A 20916-nucleotide genomic window follows, 5' to 3' on the forward strand; every position below is an offset into this window, starting at 1 on the left:
AAAATAGTTTACCTAACGGTGTTATAACCTTTCTGCCTAGAAATAACTCAGCAGGAGTTTTGCCCGTTGTATCATGTTTTGCGGTCCTAAGGGCGAAAGCAAATTCATTGACATAGTTATCCCAGCTTTTATGAAAATTTTTAACATAACTACGGATAATTTTCACTATATTTCTGTTGACCCGTTCCGCTATATTTGATTGCGGCCGATACGGGACCATTTTTAAATGACGTATGCCCAGTTTTTGGCACATGTCTTCAAATATATTACTTACAAATTGAGGACCATTATCCGATATAACTTTTAGGGGCGCCCCGTATTTTAAAATATATTTATTTAAAATAGAATCGGTAACTAATTTCGCGGAGGCTCGTTTTAAGGGAACAATTTCGGTCCATTTACTAAAATGATCAACTATAACAAGGAGATAGCGACTTTTGTTTAACTGACTTTTTGGGAAAGGGTCCAATAAATCGATGCCGATTATTTCATTTGGAAATTCGGATTTAATACTATTTAGAAACCCGGCCGGGCGGAAATTAATATAATTAACGGCTTGACATGTTGGGCAGGACTGGACATACGCCCTTGTTAACTTTTGCAGTTCAGGAAAGTAGACTGCCTCGCGTACGCGTTGAGTAGTTTTTCTAATACCAGCATGAGAAGCTAAAGGGCTGTCATGGAGCTCTTGCAGGATATTTAATCTAAGACTAGCTGGGATAACAGGTCGAAATTCGTTGTTGGAATTCGTAGTTTTTGTATAAAATAATAGACCATCTATTAGTTCGTAATGGGCCGCCCTATTTCTTATCGCCACAATATCTTGGTGGCTAAAATTTTCAGGATCCTTCAAATACTCATAAATACTTCCAAACTCAGGATCCTTACCCAGTTCGGTTATTACAGTTTCTCGGGAATTTATTGTACACGCTGTCAGCATTGCAACTTTTACGGTATTACCCTGTTCGTCTAATTTAATTCGTGACAGGGCATCTGCTACGATATTTTCCTTTCCGGGGGTATGCTTGATTACCAGATTATATTCTTGCAGCTTGAGTGCCGATCTTATTAACCTTGGGGATAAATTTTTTCCAGAGTACAATCTAGTTACCGCCGCATGATCAGAATATACTGTTATCGGCGCCTTTCCAAAATAGACTCGGAACTTTTGCACTGCTAACAGAACTGCAAGTGCCTCTCTCTCGGTCGCGGAATAGTTTCTTTGTGTTTGATTTAAAGTTCGGCTAAAAAATGCTACTGGCTGCTGATTTTGCGAAAGTACCGCTCCTACCGCATAATCCGAAGCATCCGCTGAAATTTCTAAATTTTCATCCTTTTCAGGAAATTTCAACACAGGGGCTTGCGTTAATGCTTGTTTTAATTTTTCGAAAGCACTATTGGCTTCGGCCGTCCACGAGAATCTTGCCTTTTTCCTTTTTAATTTTAACAATGGCTCAGCGATAGCCGCAAAATCTTTTATAAAGGACCTATAATATGAACAAAGTCCTAGAAAAGAAGAGAGCTTCTTTGCCGTGTTTGGAGTCGGATACTTTTGTACAGCGATTATTTTTGATTCATCTGTCTCGATCCCTTTTTGCGATATTTTGTAACCTAAATATTTTAATTCAGGGGCTGCAAATTTGCATTTTTCGACATTAACTTTTAGACCGGCCTCATTTAATAAAGAAAACACCTGTCTTAAATCCTGTACATGTTGGTCTAGATTATCACTAGTAATAATGATATCGTCTAAATAGATAAATGTGGACTTTCCGAGAACAGGTCTTAACACAATGTCCATGCATCGCTGAAATGTTGCTGGGGCGCCTGAAAGGCCAAACGGCATTCGCAAAAATGCATAAGTGCCAGACTTGGTTATAAAAGCAGTCTTAGGCACGTCCTCAGGCCTGATCCCTATTTGAAAATAACCATTCGTTAAGTCTAAAGTTGTCATAAATTTGGTTGATTTTATGTTCCTTAAAATTTCTTCTATAATCGGTAACGGATATACCGGATATTTCGTTATGGAATTTAATTTACGGTAATCAATAGCGAATCTCCACCTTTTTGGATGCTCCAAAGGATAATCATTATTTTTCTTACATAAAACCACCGGACTAGTATAACTACTTGAGATAGGCGTTACGATCTTTTTACGTAGCATATCGGTAATATGCCATTCTATAATTTTTTCCTTATTCTTATCATACCGGTATGGTTTTTGACGAAACGGCAATGCATCTCCGGTGTCAATACTATGGTTAGTAACCTGGGTAAATCCTGGAATATCACTAAATAAGAAAGCAAATTCACTTACCACTTGTCGGATTCTATCTTGCTCGTCATTAGGCAGGTGGTCGAGATTTAACCTTGGCGGTTCAACCTTTTCTACACGCACTGGTTTCATCGTCAGCTTAAGAGACGCTTCATTAAAATCCAGTGTAGCTTGTGCGTCTGAAAGAAAGTCTATTCCTAGTATTAAGTGTGCTTGCAAATTCTTTACTATAAAAAACATCACCTTTACTTGTTCGTCCTTGATACGGATGTACAAAGGTACTTTACCTACGCACTTACATTGGTCTCCTTGCGCCGCTAATACTGTTGTATTATCCGCATTATATATGCGGTATTTGCGAAAATACTTTCTAAAAAAGACTTCTGCCACACAGGAACACTGCGCGCCGGTATCCAGGAGTGCGGTGGCCGGGATATTATTTACCAAGACTTCAATCTTCGGAAGAGTTAAATTTTTCACCATTACTGTATTTAACTTGTAGGAAGAGGGGTTTTCGTGGCCTTCGGATTTCCGCACCCTCTCGTCAGCAGAAATCCGTTTTAGTTTAAATTATTTTTTCTTTCGGTGCTTTCCTTCTTTCTCCACTGGCCTTGAGACTTTTTTCCTGGGTTGCTATTGAACTGTCGACGTTCGCCGGCTGTTTTTGAATGCTCGGGTTTCCTTGCCCACTGATTCGCTTTTTCTCCGTAGCCATGTGCTTGAGTTTGCTGTAGTCTTGGCGTACCAAATTGGTTTCGCTGTTGATATTGGCGTCATCTTTCGACGTCCGCCGTTCTTCTACTTTCAAACTGGATTGCTAGCTCAAATAATTTTTCCAGTGTAGTCGGATTTCTCAATTCAATAAAGTCTTGCACTTGGGGTAGTAACCTCGGCAAAATCACTTGAATTATTTCAGGATCCGGACGGTTTCCATACAAGAGCTTGAAAACGTGAATTTTTCTTAAAATTAAAACTCGAGATGTTTTCCATTCTTTGTTGATATATACTGAAAAGTTCTGTTTCTAATTTCGCACGATCCCTTACAACAGGGAAGGCTTTTAGTAGGGCAGTCTTGAAATTTTCGTAGGTATAGGTGGGACTTCCTGCTTGACCCAAGAGACTTCTGCCGATACATTTGAACCAGTTAAGCGCTTGGCCCCTCAAAGCGCTGGTAGCTAAGGTAACTTTTTGAAACTCGTGCACGGGGTAGAGCATGAAGTGGTCATCCAATTTTTCGAAAAAACTGGTTACCTGTGAGTTTCCATTAAACGTTGCTTCTGGTTTCATCGAAGCGCGCATGGTCTGGACAATATACCCAAATCCTTCCAGGGCGGCAGCTGGCATTTCTGGATTCTGAGCTGTTTCTGCAGGCAGCACAGGTTCTTCTTGAAACTCGGCTATGGTTATTCTTCGTCGGGCGCCACTATCAGGTTCAATGTTTCTTCTAACCTTCTTCGGAAACATACAATGACCTGACTAGAACAGAGAGCTTACTAAAGCTATGTTCACTAATTGTAGTAAGTAGACAGGATACAGACGAAGGGTATACAAAACCCTTTATTTTTTTCTTTATATACAATGACTTCCGTACTTCGGAATACAATGACCCTCCACTCGGGGTCTAACTTAAAAGATATCAAAATAAAACTAAACTCTAATTTAACTTTAGAATAAGATTGGCCTTATAATAACAGGAAGCGTATGTAGCACAGAGACTGTGAACACTACAATACGTTTAATTTATCAAGAGGATTAAAACCTCTGGCCTGGAAGGCAAAGTAGCAACTGCGTAACTTCTAAGGTAAGCGGCCTGCTTCGAACTCACGGCTTCCTCTCTTCTGCTTGGCAAAAAGGCCACACTTAAATACGAGTACTTGGCGTTCGCCAGACAACTTTGCATAAACTCCTTCACGCTTATAATTCTGGCCGGAAGTAGAAAATAAGAAGTGATAGTAAAGATTTAAAATAAAATAAACGTTAGTAAAACTTAAGATCCTTACAATATAACGCATGTCTATATATTCATAAAGCGAATCAGGCTGATTTGAAGCTTTTGTTTTATTCCTACATTCAAAATGTGAGTGTTGTAAGTGAGAATTTCTATGATCATTACTGGAGATTATAATTGAATACTCATGAAACAATGACTGCATTACCTCGAAAATTTAAAAAACATTATTCCTTATTTTTAAGTCATATTCCCTTTTAATGAATCTGAAAAGCTTATGCAGTTTAACGTGCTGCCTTTAATATCAAAAATATAAAAGTATATTTAATAGTATGCTCTGTAAAATTTATACTGGATGTTTCCAAAATATTGCATGATTAAATATCTCTTAAAAGATTAGTAGTAAGCCTACGATTTGTTCTTGAGAAATGAATCAAGCGAGAATTTTAAGTTACAACAGCCTTGTTCACACGGTAAGTTTTATTAAGATACACAAAAATCGAATTTTAAAATAGGCTTAGAAGAAATAAAGGTGTGTAAGTGTGAACATTTTATTATAAAAATGGAAAAAAAAAATGTGTCAAGGATAAAATTATATTTTCAAAGCCTAATGTATCTTTTCTGTTATATTTCTAGATTTTTATAACACATCACATATGAAAATGTTTAATAAGACTGTTTTCGTAGCATTCGTTGCATGTTTGTATACAAAGAGTGAAATCTAATATATTTGCATACTCACCTTAGATCCTCTTCCCTGCCGAACTTCTCAGCCTTGGTATCGAATAAACCTCACCCTGCACGAAGTAATACTGACCCGCAATTCATCATAGAAAGACCGCCACCGAATTACGATGAAGCAACAAGGCAACTTAATGAAGTTAAACAGGTAAGAAAAAATAAAATAATTAGCGTAACTGTGTGTTCTATAATTTCGAAGGATAAAAAATACCCATTTCAGGTGCGAATGCGATAGGAAAGAAAAGGAGAGTTCTTGTTGCTAATGTCTGTAACGTTTTGATTTCAGTTCGTTTGTAACACATGATGATTAAGAGGTTAGATACTTTTAAAGCGTCAAAATATGTCAAACATTTAAAGCATTTTTAAGTTTGTCGTTATAAATGACTGACTTTATGATCGTGATATTTTGTATTTTTTATTTTCATACATTGTATTTGCTGTTTTTATTGCATGTTTCAGTTATAAAACTGTTAAAGATTAAGAAACAATAAAATATGCCTTTTCGTCATCGGCGTAAAATGGAAATATATAGTAAATGCATCATTATAGATAAATAATTCACTATTTTTAGTTTTTTCCCCTAAATTAGAAAAATCGTGTGTAATTAAAATTGCCAACTTTAAAACAAATGAATTATATTTTCCTAAATTTCTTTTTAGTTTTTGTGAGCTCCCCAAATCGATTATTTTTTAATATAAAATTAAACGTAATTTCTACTGCTTTTTTGTGGAGAAGCATAGCAGCTGGTCATATTTCTTTTATACTGGAGTTATGCAATTGGTCAGAATTTCCTGAAATCTTGACGAATGGTTTCAAAGAAATCCTGCGCATGAGCAGAAACATTATAATTCTATGAAGCAGAAACACTATAATTACCTTCAAATCTGCTAATGCACCTTATTTTCTTAGTATTAATAAAGGAAATAAAAAATATATATTAAAATTTGTAAGTATGCGTAATTATATATTTAAATAATAACGTATGCATAATCACCATCATTTTAATTCAAAAAATTAAAAGTGTAGATTCGATTTTAGATTTAATTACAGTTCGAAATGTTCTTACAACTGAAGCTGCATAATTGGCTTTTTCATAGAGATGCAGTGTACAATTAATCGAATTTTTTTAAAATGTTAACCCGTTAGTTTAGAAAAGTCTGCCCGCAAGCTGGATAATCACTTTTTTTATAAAACTTTAATTGAAAATAAAGGAAACTTGTAAGCACATTTTCTTAAAATTAATAAACATAAAGACAAATAACTTTTTTATCATGAATTATTATATATTTGTATAAAATTTAGCACCGAAATATTTTATGTATAGTTCAAGGGAATTTGCTGAAATGCAAATGCGAAAAACTATCTCATACTTTTAATGGCAAAGATCTGGAACTATTTTTCTTTTTTCATAATTTTAATTCTGGAGTAGGGGCTCACAACCAAGGGGGGGGGAGTTCTCCCTAGGAAGGAATTTCATAGTTTCAAGAAGAGGAAATTTGGTCAGTTTTTTTATTTAACGGTTAAGTGTTTAGTTTTAGTTTCTGAAAATAAAAAACTACTTTTGCTTAAGTTTTGCTATTTATCAACATTTTCTACATTTTTTGTTCTTTAACATATAAAACATGTTAGAAATCATCTGAATCTAAATATATATATATATATATATATATATATATATATATAATTTTAAGAAGGAGGGAAGTAATGATCATTTAAGAATGGTGAAAGGGATTATGAGCTGAAACAGGTCGAGAACCACTGTCGTAGAAGAAAGTTTTACATGGAGCTTTGTTTTAAAATGCTTGTAATAAATCGAATTTTCATAGAAATGCATAAAAAATGTATATTTTCTTAATTATTTAATGGTACTTGAACGCTTAAATTTTATCATCTTTACTGAAATCTCTTCATGTGTTTTTTTCTACCAGCATCATCTAACAATTGGCAATGAGGACAGTAACCCACGTCAAGCCAAGAAACAAAAGTCGTCCGTAAAAAGCCAAGCTGTTGATGATGTTCTGGAAATACTAATAAAAAATGGAGGTAAATGATTTATTTTCCAGTTACTTATAATTTAGTAATGTTTCTAAGTAAGAAGTTTGAGATTTATGATACGTTTTGTTTGCGAAATACAGAGTTTATACCTTTACTTGTTTGAATGTAAGCCGATGTTATTTTCTTACAATGCGGTCTCAAATTTTCCTCAACACGTTATTGTTTGGGGGAAAAGAATAGCTTTGAAGTAACTGTAGTTGTTGACTATTGATGATAATGTTGTAAATGACGAAAGACACTGAAGAAACTTTCAGTGCGAGGTTAAAATTTTTATTAATTAATATACTTGTGTAGGTATTTATGGTTAACGTCGGAAAAAGGTTAGCGCATAAAATCTTCAATACTTTGATCCATAAAACTTGAACACTGCTCCAATTAATAAAAACCTAAGCTTCAACACTGCGATTAATAATGTGAAAAATATATTAAAACAAATTTGTAGTAATATTTCGAGATACGACGCTTCTATCGGAAACAGAAAACTTCTCTGAAATTCTGAAATGAAATTTTTCATTCATTTTCATAAATCATAAAATTAAGTTCTCATTTTCATTCTGTTGTTGATTTTTCTATTGTCAATAGCTTACTAAATCTAGCATCAGTCTATGTCTCTGAAACTTCTTTGACGAAATGGCTGAGGACAAGTCCTGGGATTCGTTATTGAAAACTTTGTTTCCCCGTAACCCCTTTTCAGAGCTATAGGTGTAGCAAAATTTCATCTCATAATTGGCCATAACTATGTGCAAAAACATCTGCATCATTTGGGTCTAGTAAACTCACTAATACAACTGTTATGTGGCTTACCTTACAGAACTAACGACCATCTCTACAGTGACTTTGATCCAGTAGCCAGTAACTCTGTTGAATGTATTTAAAAAAAAAAAAAAAATACAAGATTATTCCGCTGTCGGAGAGAGACAAGTGCCTGAAAATCTGAGTGGGGCTCAGGGTTAAAAATTATTTATTTTGCTATGAGATTGAATTATCTGTTTTTCCAACCATTTACTTAACAAAAGTGTCTTGTGTTTTCAGAGTTGCCACCGAGTGCTGCTCAAGAGCCTACAACCCCTGTGACGCCCATCACCGGCAAGAGCGAACAATCGACCATTGGAATATTTTCAGTTTCAAATTCCAGTGATACTCTGTTTTCCAAACCAATCACTACTACCTCACTGCTATCGACTACGATGGTGACATCTACTGCAGGGACGGATCTGCCGACAAATACTCCGGATCTTCATTTAGCGTCTCTACAATCTGTTCTGGATATGACTCCGCCCTCGTCGGCGGGTTTCGGAGACACAAGTTGTGCACCAACTTCTTCTTTAGACTTCGATTTTCATTTGGATATGGGTGACATTGAAGCGATGGAATTCGACACGTTAGATGAAAGTCATCATGTTTCCTCCAATTCAGATCCGACGTTGCCCATAGCTCTGGCAAAGGAATCTAAAGCCTGTGTAGATTTTGTGGCAAACCAATCGACTTCTGTGTCGAGCCATTTGTTACGGTCGAGCGAGATGTCAGATGTTCATGACAGAGTCACTGATCGAGGTAATGCACGTCTTTTTATGATACTTCCTCTTTTTTCCATTAACCATTATTACATGAATGCCAAGCCAAAGAATATGTATTGTTAAGAATGAAAAGTTCTCCGCAACAGGAGTGGCTCCATCCCAAAGTAGAGGGAAACAGCTCGAAATACCTTTTACCAAAGCTCGAAGCCGGCGTCGAAGTTCGAAGGTCACGTTGATCAAGATTTCATAAAACGAATATCGTTTTAAATTTCTTTAAACTTTAAAGGAAAAGAAAATATTTCTCGTGCAAGCAAATTATTAATAGATTAGTTATACTTTGAGCAAAAATGTAAGAAAATCCGAGTTTAACCCCTTGAGGACCAGCGCGCGGAAAACGAAGCGCAGCCACGGGACGGAAGCCCTGAAATGGAACGCCGCCACCGGCCCGCGCACTTTCGGCAGTTAAGCCTACTTTTACAAAAACATTCATATAAAATCAGCAGTTTAATAAAATGACCTTAATTTTTGAAGCTGCGTACTTAACATACTAATTATTAATATGTATTAATATAAAGAATATCACAGTAATAGAAATAAATGAAACATGCGAAATATTAAAATTATAATTATAAGCATGAAAACAAATACTATACACATGAAAACAAAATTACAAATATGAAATATAAAAGAAAATTAAACAATAACTATCTGTAAGTAATTAAATTCCAATTTAATAATTCTGCTTGCCCAATCAAATAATTGTAAACCAAAACCTTTTCTAACTCGGAACTGAAACTTTTGACTCCCTCCCTTCTTCCTTTACAGTACTGCGACACTCTTCCCTTTTCGCTTATGCTTTCATCCTGTTAAAACGCTGCTGCAATCATCTATGTTTGTTTCTATTACTATAGTATCAAAGTTGTTCTGGAAATAGGCACGATTAGGATGCCAAGTGAACTATGGCCACAAATGTGAATTTAAATAAAAATATAATTAAAACCGCCTCAACTGCCAAGTTCTTAGTCTTTACGAATTCTATGTTTCAAGTATCGAGTATCTTCGTAATCAGGATTTCTACGCATCTACATCTCAGTGTTCTTACATCAGTGCTTCTAAAATTGTGTTTTCATTATATATATATATATATATATATATGCTTTATATGCTTACTTTAGCCATATATTATGTATCTATGCTTTATTTTATGTATATGTGGTATTTAACTTTTGCATATTTTTATGTTTCTGGTACTAAAGGTATTTTATGATAATGTTGCATAGGTAGTAATTTTATCGCCACCCGAATTTGCACGATCATTTTCGGGAATTTCCAAAGTTTCCTTGAGTACCAAATTTCAGATATTTTCCTACTATCTAATTTTTGTTATAATTATTATTTTTCGCACTTAAAATACTTAATAGTTCCCAAGGTTCTTGTCTATTACTTAAAAATATAGTGCATTTAAAAGGAGTTTTTAGAAACAGTATTAACGACGAAAATATATCCAGGTACAATATTCTAAGTCAAAAGAACGTCCATTTAAGTTCCAGAAAACTTGATGTTTGCATGGACGTTTTGGTCTTGAATACTATCCAATTCTCCTTAAAAAGTCTTCCATGAAGGAATCCCCAGCCTAAGGGAGATGCGCCCAAGCTGTTAGATAACTAATTGGTTCATTTTAAGTCCTCATCAATCAACCGTCCGTTTACGTAGGAATCTTATGCAATGGCATCATAACATTACCAGAATTTGATTGGATTCTAAATGTAAGAATCAATTTTAAAACATGCATAATAAATCATATTCAGATATGTGCCAGTTAGTTATATTTTTTCTTCGTATCTGGTAATAAGCTAGTAGGAAATGTTAGCAGTGCGCATAACCACAAATGTAAAGTTTTTTAAGTGTACTCTTAAGCAGCGAATTTTTACCAAAATCATTTGTGCACATCGAAGCTTTCACGGCAATTTGCGAAATCGTTAGCATAAAATCTTGGCCACAATACTATCTAACTTACCCGTCTATCAACCAGCAAATTAATTTTTTTTTTCGCGCTACAAAATTACTACACATCTTAATGCTATAGAATGACGCGTACTGTATCTAGCAGTTTGAGGTAACAATACTGACAGAACGAAAATGCAAAAGTGTAGCGTACCTACATCCATGGAGAGCTAGGAATCAGGTAACCACTCTGAAACCATTCCACAGGATATGTTGGGACGTGTCATCGAAGACATCGCCTCGAACAGTGTATCCACGCAGAAGAAGAAAAGTATCTTCAAGATTCGTATTACACATTACAATAAATACTTATGTGTATAGAGTTATTTCAGAATTGCAAAGTTACTATGAGCATTCACTCACTATCATTCTGTTGTTACTTAAATTGGTAGATATAATACGCGTCAACCTACGTTACTGGTATGTGAGATAATTCCTTCCTACAAATATATTTTATATCCTAATATTTTCCCAAAGAAACCTTTTTCAGCCGTAACAATAATATTTAATGACTGGCATTATTTAAATAATAATATAATTTTTTCTCTCTCATCAGGTATGGACATGGATTTAATCGAATGGCTAGGAGTATTGGAAGAAACATCTGCTGGTTCTTCCACTTCGAACAGTTTCCAGCATCCAACTTCTTACGGTATTTCGAACGATCACGATCCCCTCTTTTCGAATGGACATGACACGTTAGAATTGTTCTCCAGCGACGATATGGATTTTAAACCACAGCATGACTTGAACTTCTTGCCGTGGGGTGACAAAACAGACTTTGCCGCATAAGATGTTCGATGGTGATCCATTATGTGCTTTTATTTAAAGAATTGAATTTCCGTTGAAGCTGTACGAAATAAGACGGCTATGGCAGAGAGATGAGACTTGCGCCCCTACATTGCAGTCAAAGATGCTTCTGTTGTTGACAACTAAAAACTTTTCATTTCTGTTTAGGCGTTTTAATGCTTACCATTTGCCATACTGCGACCTTGTTATGTCTTATTTTTGCCATCCCCTTGCAGTTGTTTACTGTTTGATGTGTCCGCTGCGTTGTTAAGAAACAGAAGCTGTGCAAGAGTGTGAATGGACTTAAGATGACTGTAATCTTCCCAATGATGACATTGGAATTTGTGAATTCAAATGCTTCTGAGTATTTGTTTTTCTCCGAGTGCGTTTAAGTTATCAGCCCTAAGTGAATCCTTAAATTGTACATATACGAAATTGTATGTGGAATTCATAGACAAAAAATATTCATTACCAACTGAGGACTGGACCAGCAAAGATTCCCTCCTAAATTTTGCCGCCCAAAATGTTTGTATTTTTAAATGTGGTTTGCATTATTTAGGAGCTTGAGGACCAATAGAGCTTTTTTTCTTTTTTATTTACTGTGAAATGAATGGGAGGTGTCCTCACAAATTTTTCAGTACTTTCAACTAACACAAAGATATTTTCTTTTCTTTTTTTTTTTTTTTTTTTTTTTTTTCGGCGCATACATTTTCCGTTTGTAGCTCGGATGGCTACTGTTAGAAGATCTGCTTGAGATCTTGTTTTAATTCAAAGCAATTTAGGTAACTTAAGTGTTTTTTAACTTAAGTCTTCATGAACTCAGTAAATCATCCCTTTCTTAACTGTAATTAAAGTTACTGAGTTCATTGACTCAGAACTATAACTGAAATGAACAAACTGAAATGAACTATAGCTGAAATGATCAAAGCAAATGAAAATTATCGTAAAACCAATATATTTTCTTTTATGTTGCCTGACATATGTTTTGATGTTTTAGATGATATCATAAAAGCAGTTTTAAACTGTAACACATATTATGCGATTTTGAATGATAACTGTAGAAAATTAAAAATATACGATGAATGCCAATGTCTCCTACTTCAAAAAGTGCTGTTTGTTAACTGAGGACATCTCCTTAGTTTGAAGAAATGTCTGTTTTACAAAAATTTTTGTACTTTGAACAACAGAAATGCAGAGTGTGTTCTGAACCTCTTATAACAAAATGCTTCCGTTATTTGAGGATATGTTGTAATTTTGAAATGACGATGTTAGATAATGAGACAAGCTGTTTCTTCTTTATTTTATTCGAAAGAGAAGAAACCGTCATTAAAAATCAACTACTGTAATGTAAAAAGAGTTAAATATCTTAACAACAGCTTTCGTAGAAATGAAAAAAGGGCCTATTATATAAAGTTCTTTACCATCTGCTACGCGTTTGATATGTGTTAAAATGAATTCTGGCCACCTCTCAAACATGCTTCTCCTACAAATGTGACCATTCTAAGAGATCTGAGAATATTTCCTTATGCCTTTCTCTCAAAAGTGTCTAAAAATGAGTATTGTTAGAAAACGAATATCATAAAATGAAAAAGAAGCCTTTCTTGTAAAAATGCAATACATGAAGTATTGTAAATACATGCTTAAAATAAGAGTTATTATTTTCCGCCACCATCTATCTTGTAATTCAAGAAGCTCATTTTATAATCAGAATGTTTTTTATTAAGTTCTGGTTTTAATGTCATGATTCAAAAGCACAGTTTCAAAGTGTTTTTTACCGTCAACTGAAGTCTAAACATATCTCCCAATTTCTGCGGAATTTTCGTAATTTTAACAAAACTTTGACTAGTTTTACGATCAAAAATTCTGTTTCCTTACAAATTTTGCTTTTATTTTGTGAAGGCGTCAATAGTTGTGCCAAACAGATGACTTGTAAACTTAATCTTGCATTTAAAATGCATATTCTTGGCAGCCATTTTGGGTATTGTTTGAAATTTTCTTTAGCAAATCAAAAACAATTTCTTCCTTTATTCAAATATGAATACTCCTGTTACATATTTCTAAATCGATTTATTACTATTTTGGCGTGTTTAAAATTAATTTGTCTACAAAAATTTCATCCGGTGATTTTCGAATTTTATGACGATCTTTTTTTAAAAAATGCAATAATATATTTACGATATCATTAAGTTAAAGGTAATACATCAAAATTAGATTGTTTAGAAAAACTGCATAATTTTATTATTATTATTTTCTCCTGGCCACGTTCAAAATGTTTTTATGATATTTTGACGATTTCTGAATTTACCCTTTCTGAAATTTAAAGAAAATAATATATGTTATACAGAACAGTTTCCAAATTACACATGTAAATTACTTTTCAGCGAATGGACATTTTAGATGCTGTAATTATGTTAAAATTTATTTCATTCGTGCAATTTCTCCTGATAAGTTTTTATCCGTGTAATTGTTTCAAAAAATTTTCAAATATTTATTTAATTCAATAATTTGCTCTTTTTTTAAAAAAAAATATTTTGATTTTTATTAAGTCAAAGATGACAGGTATGTTTACATAAAACATTTGTTCGTAAGTCAAAATTGAAGATGTCTATGCATAGATTTTCCTGAATAAAAGTTTTTTAATCCATTTGCTACTGTAAAATCTAATTTAGGAAAAAACACTTATGCTAAAATTTCTGTTAGAGCACTTTCCCCCTTCAGATACTGTATAACCCAAAGTTTTTCTTGAAGTTTCAAATGTTTTTAATGTTTTAAAAATGCTTCTAAAGAAATAATTTTTGTTTTATTTAGAATTCCTTACTATTATATATGGCGTTTATAAACGTGCCGAACAAAATAACCAACATTCAAGAGAATATGAGCTTAGAAAATTTATCTATTAATGTACATTTAAATAGATGTAAAAACAGTTAATGCTTCAGAAGTTATTTCTTGAATATGATAAGAGTTGCTACTAAAAAACTTGAAAACATTGCAGCTGTATGATAATGTAGTATTATCTACAGTTTTGTTATTACGAATTGTTTTATTAAAATAGTTTTGAAATAATCAGCCTTTCCGGTAAAAATGCAAAATTTATAACTTTCTGAGAAATATTTCAGCATTTAGCAATACAGTTCAATGAATAACTCATTTTTGGCTGTTCACATTTGAAGTGATATAAGCTAAGGCTGTATAATAGAAATCACAAGTATATGAAATATCTTCTTCTCTTCCCTTGTATCAGGATTAAAATTTTTTTGGGGGGAAAGCCTGAAAAATAATGCTTTATGAAAAATATTCCATTTTTCCTGTTTTATTCTATTCTTAAATTTCAATATAAGAAAAACTGAATTAATATTTTTTCATTACTTAAAACATATCTTGACAATCTACGAAATGTAAAAAAAATTACAATATTATTAACAACAGAAATTTAACTAATTTTTTTTGTAGTAACAAAAACAGAATTATCCTGAAAAAATAAATTGCATAATATTGCACAGCTTTACCCTTTAAATATACTTTAGTACATATTTTTATAATGTTGAATGGAGACTTTTCTTTTATAAACTATATAATGGAAATCCCGTACAGCTGAATTACAGAAAAATTATATAATTAATTTTTTTTTCTTTAAAGTTATGTGTCAGACTTTTAAACATGAAAAATTTAGACAAAAGTATTTACATGCATACATATAGAGTACATTTTTATTATTCCGGATAAAATTATGAATCTGAAAAAACATATTTTTCTGTTTGAATATTAGTATCATGCTATTAATCAAACATATTAAAGATTGACATCCTTCGTGATTTTTTCTTCAAATTTATAAACACTTGCAAAAAATATACACAAAATTTATATAAACTTTTAAACTAACAAAACTAAACAAAACTTTTAAAATTATAAGTCGTTAGAGCTGTAAATTGTGAAACGAAATTGTCTAAAAAAAGAGCATTATTAAAGAAAAAACATTTATAATTGAGTTTCCTATAAAAACGGCTCAATTCCATGCTTTCTAAATCCTTTAAAAACGGTGCATTTTGTAACTTTTTATGTTTATATATAAAATTATGGAAGTTAACAAGAGCTTTATTATATTTTATGTTTAATGTTGATGCACCTAAATTTTTGTTAACGACATAAAATTATTGACTAGAATATGTAGCAAACTTCAGTTTAGCAATGAAAATCTGAGATGGCAAGGTAAAAATTATCCGTGCGAAGTTCGTTTTCATATCTGAAACAAGTTGTGCTTCATTATGAATAATTTACAAATAACTTTAATGATATAATTATTAATTTTATTTTATTTAATTTTAATTTTATTTTTATTTTTATTTTATTTTTATTTTTATTTTTTTTTTTTTTTGAATTTTTGCTTGGTAATTTTTTCTTCATAGAATAGATTTCCATTTAACTAACTTAATGTATGAAATTAATTATTATTTTACGTCTCTCAGAAAGATCCATCTATTGGAAAATTTTAAGTTCTATTAATTATTTTTATTTTATCAATTATCTTTACATTAAAAATATGTATTATAATTTTTCTCTGGTATTCTATTCCACTAATAGAATGTGCCATTTTTAACCGTCCAAAAGCGTAGTAATCCAGTGGTGCTGCATGAGGATGTTAATCTACTTTTCCATATTATTTAGAAATTTCCTGGCGGATGTTGACGTGCAGCTCATGGTTTTGTCCTGGTGGAATTTAGTTTCTTTGATTGTCTGGAAAGAGATATTATTTATAGAAATTAAAAAACATCATTTTGATAATATGTATTTTTCATTTCTGTACATTCTTCATAATTTTAGTTTTTCGTTCGTATAAACACCTAGCTATGAACCTTTATTGAAATTTTCTTTATACTCTTGAAACTAAGATTTGAAAACCTTTCTCTCATTTTCAAGACAGTAAATTGGTCGCTTTCTACCGCAACCATTCAAATGTTGCCATATTTCGTGTATAATTACAGCAAATTTCTCTCGATAAGTGATTTTTATAATGCTTGCTTAGTCAAAACAGTTTAAAAATAGATACAATACAACCTTTTGCACTAAATGGAACTTCGTAAAATGATTAAGATTTATTACTCTTGCAAAAATATTCAATAGACTAATACATTTAGTATTACAAATATTAAGGTATATATAAATATTAAGGTAATATTAAATATTATTAAGGTATATATAAATATTAAGGTTCTATGTGTAATTTTATCATTCAGCTTTTGATTTTTTCCATTGATTGGTTTAAATCTCATTTCTTTGAGAGTAAACATTAAAATCTCAAAGCCCATTTTGGTGCCAATATAAGCAGTACCCCCTCCCCAAATAATGTGTTTTTCTGAAAACCACATGAACGTACCCTGCCATAAAAAAATCAAGTTCAATTTATCAGTTTCTTCAACTTGATTGTGATGTATATATATATAATGTCATTTAATCTTCTCTTCAAACGTATTAAAGTATTGCTACATAATATGCCAACCATAGTTTCCCCTAAAAATGCGTGGTCATCTAATACGTGAGGTCGTTTTATGCTTGAGCCATTATAATAAGTATTATATCAAGATTGTTAATACAGGATAATTCTGTTTTGCAGACGTACAGCATTTTCTGCAAATCTGATCTAATAATAACAGATGAATAATTATTTCTCTATCAATACTGCATACTTCATTGTTAATTCAAAACTCAAGATACGGGAAATTTATAAATCCACTTGTATGAGATGGAAGTAATTAAGAGAATGCTAAGCTGTTCTTATGTTACTAAACTTTGATATTTTTTAATACTTTTGAAGAATTTTAGCATTGTGCCTTATGAGTTCCAAAGAACTCGACTTCCGAAGACTGCTGGTGCTACAATCTGAAATTCAACAAAATATTTAATTTTTTTGGTACTTACATATTAGCGCAATTACGTTGGCGCAGTTTGGTGATTTTTTACAGAAGAGTAAAGACTAGTAATTTAAAAAAGAATTATTATATATTACATTCAGAACTTACGTTTTGATTAGGTATTTATCCCCAAACCAATTAAAAGCCTATTTACAAGTAGATTTTTGTTTCTTTTATTCTAAAGGAAATTTCGTGGCGATCGCTTTAAAAAGAGATTTAAAGTAACTGTTTCCTTCTACGATTTTGCAGGAAAATACGATATTCATGAAGAAATTTAACATTAGTTTTATCCATTTCAGGCAAATCTCACAAATGTATACTTTAAAATCGAATTTAAAGAATTTGCATATTAAACACACAAAAAAAAAAAAAAAAAAAAACGCTTCGAATGAAAAAAAAGTATACGAAAATGAAGACGCTGCTTATTAAAACTAAAGTATCTTACGCAAGTTTGCCAGAATTGGGCTTATTCTGAAATTTTGGCGATTTCTAGTAAGGTAGTTGCGCTAATATGCAAGTACCCTTTTTATCCTCTTGCCGACAACTTTTGAAGCATTTATCAAATTTGTGAGATATTAGATTAGTTTCTTTGTTGGGTCCTAAAAAAGATTTTATTGTTCCGCATTCATTTATTCAAATATTTTGATACATATATATTTTTAAATTCTAAATAATATATATTTCTTCATCTATGCGCAGGGCAATGAAAAAAATGCAGCGCCTGGATGCTCTTTTGTAAAAATGTACAGTGAAATTATTTATGTGATTTTGTGAATTAGAATGAAGAATAAATAGAGAGATAATGTCTGTTAATATTTTATGAAATTTATTTACTTTATTTAAGTTTGTAGTGTAACCGGTGACTAGCTACACTTGGTGCCGACCAAAGAAGATTTGACTTATCACCTCCAATTTTTGGAATATTTTTACAAATGAGTAGTGGTTATTTGTAGAGAGATCCTAAATGAATGCTTTTATTTTTAATGTTCCACCTAAATTCATCGAAAACCCTATCACAGCTCATTTCATGACGGCGTTTCAAATGTGCCATGTGTCGTTTTTGATTGAAATGTGTAATTTTACTTTGTACATATCGGCTTCCATTGTACTGTTTTGTTAGACGGCTTGCCGAATAAAGGTGTTTTTAGAGTGAATGAAATTGAATTATTTCTCCTCTAACTGCTATTTCTATTAACATTCTAATGACCGCGTTTCCAACCAATGAAAAATAGAGCAGTACATGTTAGATACTGCTTCAGTACTCATGAATATAACAACAAGTACTCTACCAATTTTGCTATGAGAAGAAAAGTAATCTGCTTTGTAAAATTTTTAATAAAAAAACTATTTCTAATTTTTTTTTAAACTTTAGAAATATTTGTTTACTCTGATAGTTGATTGATTAATCTGAAATAATATTTGAATGATAAATAGTAACTGATTAATTTAAAATAATATTTGAATGATAAATAATAGTTGATTAATCTGAATCTTATAAATAATAGTTGATTAATCTGAAATTGATTAATTAGTCTCAAAACTTCATATTATGAATTCTTACAATACCTCAAAGATTCTTACCTTTCAAATTTGAAGCATTAAACGTTAAAATATATAAAAATCATAAAAACATTTTAAAGCTTGCAATTTGTTTTTCTATTTTGATTCCAGTTTAACATAGAAAATAGTTTTAAAAGTTTTGAACCATAGGCCAACTAGTTTGAAAGAATTCTTAGAAATTCCCACTAACCTAAAATAAGTTGTACAAACTAACAATACCAAACATTATAAAAAACAAAGCTTACTATAATATTATATTAACGCTCAGTGGAGACATTTGCACTTACTTAATAAAAATGATACGTCACTGTTCTTGACGTAGTTGTGCATTCGAGCTTTGGATCATTTAAGTATTTTTTCTTGAAATTATTAAGTGAAACAACAGTAATTTCTCTATTTAGAGAAATAGAAAATTCGCGCAATAGAAATTGAAAACAATAAAGTCAATAAAAACAACATTAAAAACATAACATAATTAAAGGAAACATCGGGTGGAATGAACTAGATTAAAATAGACGAGCTGAAACAGAAATTTACAATTACCAAATAGATAAACCTAGCAATAACTTCACTATTATTTGAAAACAATTTTATAGCCAAATAACTGAAACAGAACTTAATCAGATAATTACTTACCAGAATACTACTTCTAACGAAGTCTCGATTCTCAACAGACTTATAGCCTTTCACAGCAAACTTAAAATTTCAGTTCTTCCAGATCAGAACAGATTTTGTAACCTTTATGAATTACCAAGATTAATTAATTATCAGATTCAAACTTTAATCTAATAATGAATGATCGCATTACCTTAAAACGTGAGAAGGCTTAATCAGGATGAGTTTACTAGAACTGGCTTAATGAGGATGAGTTTACTAGAACTGGCTTAATCAGGATGAGTTTACTAGAATATATTTTGTAATTAACATTTAATTCGATTCTGAACATACTTTCTGGCAACTATTTTTATCAACAGACCACCTTCTCTTCATAAATCTCACACCGTTCGAAACATCAGCCTTTTTCCATGGAATCTTTATATTAATTTCTTTTTCTACTGCAATTTTACTATACCTTACTTATAAGAATTTTATATACCCATTAATTATTATATCTTAAAATTTTACGCCATACTAATTTTCACATTTATAAGTAATATTTTATCATTTGCAACAGCATTATTGAAATTATGTTTTTTTACTTGTATTATTATATTTTACTATTTTCTTATTTTACACAAACTGGAAGACCCCACAGCTTTCTCCTAGTACACACATATCCAGCTATTTAGGCATATCCACTTTAACGAACTCAAGGACTACTCGGCAGTTACTTGGAAAGGCATCCGTTTCTTAAGGTAACTGGCCTTTGTGAACTGCACTACAAAATTCCATTATAATAAAAAAATCACACTCCATTATATTAAAAAAATAAAATTTCTATATAAAAAAAATTAAATGTAGTGAGAGCCTTCAAAATTTATATTATGTGAGGAGGGCAAAAAGACAATTATGCAAAGGTAAAACAGGCCTCTGTTTCTGAACGAGTACTCCCCCAACATACTTTATATTTAACATACAATTACTGATAATTATAACATTCATTTACCATAACTCAAACCAATTTTAGTACATTTTACTCTTAATTAAATTCGCACATAAATTTTATTACGATTATTCAATTTTTTAAATCTGTAGTAATTCTATATTAATTCTAACAATATTTAATATACTCCTATTTAATAATTATTTCATTCATTTTTCATACATACATCATTCTCAAAATAATTAGAAAATTCTTTAAATTCTAATTGTTAAACAAAAATCTTATTTACAAAATAATTCCAAAATTCTTATCTTTTTAACAAAATAATTCTAAAATTCTTAACATTAATTCAAAATTTTTGACAAAATTTATACTTACTGATAACAATAAAATTAACTAATCTTCCCTGAATAAAATCTTAGAATACTTATGCACTTTAATTTGATATTTTCTTAAAGCAGTGCTAGCTTTTCTTATTCATCTAATTAAAATCAATATTCTGAGAAAACATTACATTTTCAGATTTCAAAATATAACCAATTATTAAGTTATTTATAATGATGCAGTTGGAAAGA

General features: G+C 31.5%; 1 protein-coding gene across 3 annotated transcripts in view; it reads left to right on the top strand.

Annotated features, from left to right (window-relative positions):
• The window catches only part of LOC118184859 (uncharacterized), a 755975-nt gene extending 738357 nt beyond the window's left edge, over positions 1-17618 (top strand). For all 3 annotated transcript variants that reach the window (XM_085813829.1, XM_085813830.1, XM_035354583.2), the window contains 4 exons: positions 4971-5112; positions 6893-7007; positions 8052-8573; positions 11097-17618. In XM_085813829.1, coding sequence (XP_085669955.1) covers positions 4971-5112; positions 6893-7007; positions 8052-8573; positions 11097-11332 — 1015 coding nt within the window. In that variant the 3' untranslated portion in view covers positions 11333-17618. The remainder of the gene's footprint in view (positions 1-4970; positions 5113-6892; positions 7008-8051; positions 8574-11096) is intronic.
• Positions 17619-20916: the final 3298 nt, after the last annotated feature.

Source organism: Stegodyphus dumicola, chromosome 3, assembly GCF_044657685.1.
Source record: "Stegodyphus dumicola isolate Sdum_Otavi_A_Nest chromosome 3, ASM4465768v1".
Lineage (NCBI taxonomy): Eukaryota > Metazoa > Arthropoda > Arachnida > Araneae > Eresidae > Stegodyphus > Stegodyphus dumicola.